The following is a 4,676-nucleotide window of genomic DNA, read 5'->3' on the forward strand; positions in this document are numbered from 1 at the left end:
GCATGATGGACCTGTGAAGAAGAAGGCTGCATCCAAGAAGAAAAGCGAGCCGGGTAAGGCCAAATTCCTGTGTCTATATCCCCGTCGAGTAAACCAGCGGGGCATCCTGGTGCTGTTAAGACAGAGCTGTCGCGTTCTGAGATCTCTTTGTTCTTCTTCAGTGTTGGGAACAGGGCAGCTGTAGAAAGGCTGTCTCTGGTAAGATGGGCCACGTGTGCCAAGAGGAGGAGGGTCTGAAAAAGCCTGTACTGTGTGGTAGTTCTCTCTGGTGGGAAGTAGAGTTGACGTCAAGAGTTTATTGACTTGGGTTTACTCTGTAATTGTTGCCACCAACATCGGGTTCCCCTGCTTGGTGCTTATGTCCTTGGTCCAGATATCAGAGCGTTACAGGTCTCTGAGCAGATCTGCACACCGGGAATGAACGGGAGATGCATGGACCCGTCCTGGGAGAGGGGACAGCTGCCAAGGTGCTGGACATCTGGGTGGAAAGCCAAGACAAGGTGTTACCCCCTTCCCCCCGATTATTAAAAAAAAACAACAACAGGAGCTCTGCCACTCTTCTTTTATGGGAATATGGGCCCCTAGCAGAATTTCCTCCTTCTTCAGTGGACATAAAAACCAGCCTATTGAAGGAGAGAGGACTGAAGTGATTTCATACTGTGGGGGGCTGATAATAGGATAGGAGGTCCTCCGGGTCCTCCAGGTCCTCCAGGGTGTCAGTAGGTATAGGGAATGAAGAAGCAGCTCTGTAGATGGATTCTTGGCTCTCATTGCACCAACGTGAACGATTTGGGGTTTATTTTAGCTTAAGTGGTAGGCTCTAAAAATGTACCTTCCGACTTGTAGAAGTGTTCTTGTATGGACACACGGGAAGCACTTCTCAGGTGTTCTCACAGATGTGATGTACTGTGCATAGGTTTCATGTCTTTATTTACCAAAAAAACCCCAATCAAACAAACAGACCCCCCATATGTATTAGCCTTCTCCAGCACATGCAAACCTAGGCTGTTGTGTAACCTGGCAGTTTCCACACCCATGTTTTGGAATGTCCTACGCAGCAGGACATTTTGCAGCTGTTGGTCTCCAAGGTTGAGTTAAGACTCTTGTATCTGCTCCTCTGAGGAAAGGATTTTACTAAAGGCCATCTCCATGTAGTGAGGAGAGTTGAAACGATTTGAGCAGCTGCTACTGGAGGATATTGCAGCGATGGTGGTGGTGAAACTGGAGGTGGCTGGGGATGCACTTCTCGAATGCTGAGAAACATGGCCCTAAATCCAAACTGTAACAGCCGAGGGAATGTGGATGGGAGATGAAATTTGTGCTTGTTAATTTGGGAGGGTTTTTTGGCTTCTCTGACTGTCCGGTCCTTTGGGTACGAAGTGCCGATCCTGCGTGTCTTAAAAGCCAAGAGTGATGTTGTAGCTGCTTCTGTGGGATTTTTCAAAGGAAAGTTCTCGGCAGTATTTGCACCACAAGGCTGGCTGCAGTTTTACCAAGGTGTTGTGGGCAGCCTTTCGGCAGCCGTGGTCTCTCCTCCTCGAAGGCAGAAGCAACAGATTATCCTGTGGAAGATAAAAGTGAGTGTTCAAAGTGTTCAAAGACTCGTGCTCAGCACTGAAAACAGATGGCAAACCTGACAAGAGCGGCTTGGGGTATTTGTCTCTTGTGTGATTTGTTTTTAGCCTCCTGCATCACACAGAAAATCTTGTTTGCAAGTGGTTACCCTGTACTCGGATCCCAGGTCACATTATCTGTGGTAGCAGGAACCACACTCTCCTGTGAAAGAACCTGATCTGCAGCCTTATGGGTGTGGGGCTCTGTGAAAGGACCACCTGTGTCTCCTTGGGTTTGAGGAGCAGCTCTTCAGATTCCTCATCCCTGCCTTGCTGTCCCATGGCAGCTTTGCTTTGTATCCAGCTCCCCTCTGCCGCTGAGCCTGGGGCTTCCCTGGTGCCTGCCCGCTCTGCAGCATCCGTGGAGATTGCTGTCGGAGAGAGAGAGTCAGGTTCGATATTAGTTTTGTATGTATTTGCATATATTTAATTTTTTTCACCTTACTAGTATTTTCACAATGCCTAAGTTTGGTCGATCTTTCATGCTGCAGCCTGGAGCACCTGCCTGCCAATCTGCTTCATAGCCAAGACCTTACTCATCTCAGTTTAAAGCAGAGCTTACGGAGCCTAAAGCCTAGCCCATCCACAAGTAGAGTGCTGAGTGAATTAGAAAGATTCACCATGTTGAGGAGCCTTAACCTTTCCAATAATAATTCAAGGAGGTATCGCCTCTTCCTTTGGGTGATGTGCGAGGTTTCTGACCCTACACACGGTCTCGGCAGCAGTGTAGGCTTCCTTCTGCCATGGCTCAGCAGGCTGCCCTGACTCCCTTTGCCAGCTGCGAGGTGCAGTTTGGGTCGTGCCCGCCTTGTGCAAGGTCTGCTTGCACAACGTCACTGGGAGATGGGTGAAATTTCGCTTGGTGGGTCCCTCCACCCTGCGGGACTGGGCCGGGGGGGATGTGGTGTGCTGTCCCTGCATCCTTTCTGTTACCAGCGTTGAGTAAAGCGTGAGTCAAGCTCTTGGACCTTGGTTGCACAAGGTGGTGGAGCTGTTGCTGGGAAGTGGCTGCTGCTGCTGAGACACGCTCTGCTGCTGCCACCCGAAACGGGTCTCCCGGAAGCCAGGAGCAAATGGGGCATGCTGGAGCTGCTGGATGTTCCCGGGCTTTGCTGCTCTGGTGCTGTGGTGGTTTGACCATGGCTGGCTGCCAGATGCCCACCCAGCTACTCTCTCACTCCCACTTGTCAGCAGGATTGGGAAGAAAATGAGATGGGGAAGCTCACAGAGAAGATAGACACGGGGCAATTACTTGGCAATTGCTATCACAAGCAAAACAGGCCCAACTTGGCAAGAAACAGTTTTAATTTATTTCCAATTAAAATAGATGAGAAGCAGAGACAAAATTATAACAACACCTTCCCTCCCAGCCCTTCTTCCCAAGCTTGGCTTCGCTCCTTCCCTCCAGACTTTTCTACCTCCCCTCCCTGAGTGGCACAGGGGGCTGTGGGCAGTCCATAACAGCTCCTCTCTGCCGCTCCTTCCTCCTCATGTCTTTCCCCTGCTCCAGTGTGGGGCATTCCATGGGCTGCAGTCCTTCAGGCTGAACCTGCTCCAGCGTGGGCTCCTCTCCAGGGGCTGCAGGAGAATCTCTGCTCTGATGTCTGCAGTCCCTCCTCCTCCTTATCTAGAACCTTCATCTGACCTTCCTCCTTGTGGGTCTGAGCTCTTGTGTTCAAGAGATGCTGATGTTAGTGGCTTTAGAGGCTCTGGAGCTACTGGAGTCCAGACTGCTTTTTCTTCTGGGACTTTTTAAGACAATAAGCCCACTGGGCTATAGATACCACACAAGAACTCTTAAACCTCTGCCTGCCACCATCTCTCCATCATGACCATGTGCACTGTGGTCCTAAAACAGCATCATGGTCCTTGATGCTCCGTGACTTTCCAGGGTTAGCAAAGGGGTAGGGGAAGGGTTAGAGTTGTGTTGTTCCCTTAGCAAAGAGCTGGGGCAAACGTGCCTGGTGGAAGATGAGAGATGACCTTGCGGAGCTCTGCATCACTGGCACTGCTGCATGGGGTTCTGTCATAGTTCAGTCCAGCTTCTGATGCCCAACGTGTCTCTGCTTCCTGGTATTGGGGAATCGTGCCCAGCTCCTGCTGGGAATCACTCAGTTTGATGGAGGATGGTGGTGGGATCAGTAGTAGAGCCAGGCAGAGGTGACAGCTGGCTCAAGAAGCACACGTGTGGTGAGTGTCATCTCCAGCATTTCTCATATTGCTTTGAGCTAGAGAGACATCAAATTTGACTGCAGAAATTTGGGTGGACGCTGGTTTAAAAGGGCAGTTGTGGGGTTGAAGCTACTCTTCTCTGCTGTCGGCTTGAGTGGTCCCAGCCCCTCCTCTCTCCTCTCTAGCACCCACGGACTCAGATGGGCCCCTCTACCTGCCCTACAAGACGCTCGTGTCCACTGTCAGCAACATGGTGTTCAGTGAGGGGGAGGCCCAGCGGCTCATCGAGATCCTGACGGACAAAGCAGGCATTGTCCAGGACACCTGGCACACGGTAGGTCTGCCAGCACTGCCGAGACTCTGTTTTCGGGCAGGCTGGCCCCTGAGGGTCAGCCTTGGACACGAGAGCTGAATTTTCCCCTGGAACAGAGGGGAGAATCCTGCAAGTGTCGGGTGGAGGGAATGGGTGTGGAGGTGGTGGCTCCCGCTGATGTGCCACCCCTCCCTGGCAGGCCACGCAGAAAGGCGACCCAGTCGCCGTCCGGAAACGCCAGCTGGAAGAGAAGGAGAAACAGCTCGCTGCCGAGCAGGAGGACACGGCCGCTGCCAGGATCAAGCTGCGGGAGCTGAGCAAGGTAAGGGCGGCGTGGGCTCTGCTCATGTGCCTCCTGCCCCCTGCATCTCCTTCCTCTTGGAGGTGATCCCAGGGGCTCTTTAGGCCCTTCACCCGTTTGTTGTTTTCTCCCCAAAAGGTGAGGAAGTCCCCTTCTTCTAGGGGAGGCACTAGCCCAAAATGATTTGGGGTAGCTACTGTTGGCAGCCACAGGAGAAGCAGAGGAAGCCCCTTCCCGTAAGAGATGGCAGCTTTCTGCTGCTTTAGGGAATAAATCC

At 52.1% G+C, this 4,676-nt stretch overlaps 1 protein-coding gene across 1 annotated transcript in view; it reads left to right on the top strand.

The window, feature by feature from the left end:
- Positions 1 to 4,676, top strand: part of RRBP1 (ribosome binding protein 1) — a 20,637-nt gene that overhangs the window by 645 nt on the left and 15,316 nt on the right. The window contains 3 exon segments of the mRNA XM_009871914.1: positions 1 to 53; positions 3,971 to 4,119; positions 4,298 to 4,420. The exon segment at positions 1 to 53 is cut by the window's left edge and continues 29 nt beyond it. Of these exon segments, the coding sequence (XP_009870216.1) occupies positions 1 to 53; positions 3,971 to 4,119; positions 4,298 to 4,420 (325 nt within the window).

Source organism: Apaloderma vittatum, unplaced genomic scaffold, assembly GCF_000703405.1.
Source record: "Apaloderma vittatum isolate BGI_N311 unplaced genomic scaffold, ASM70340v1 scaffold30086, whole genome shotgun sequence".
NCBI lineage: Eukaryota > Metazoa > Chordata > Aves > Trogoniformes > Trogonidae > Apaloderma > Apaloderma vittatum.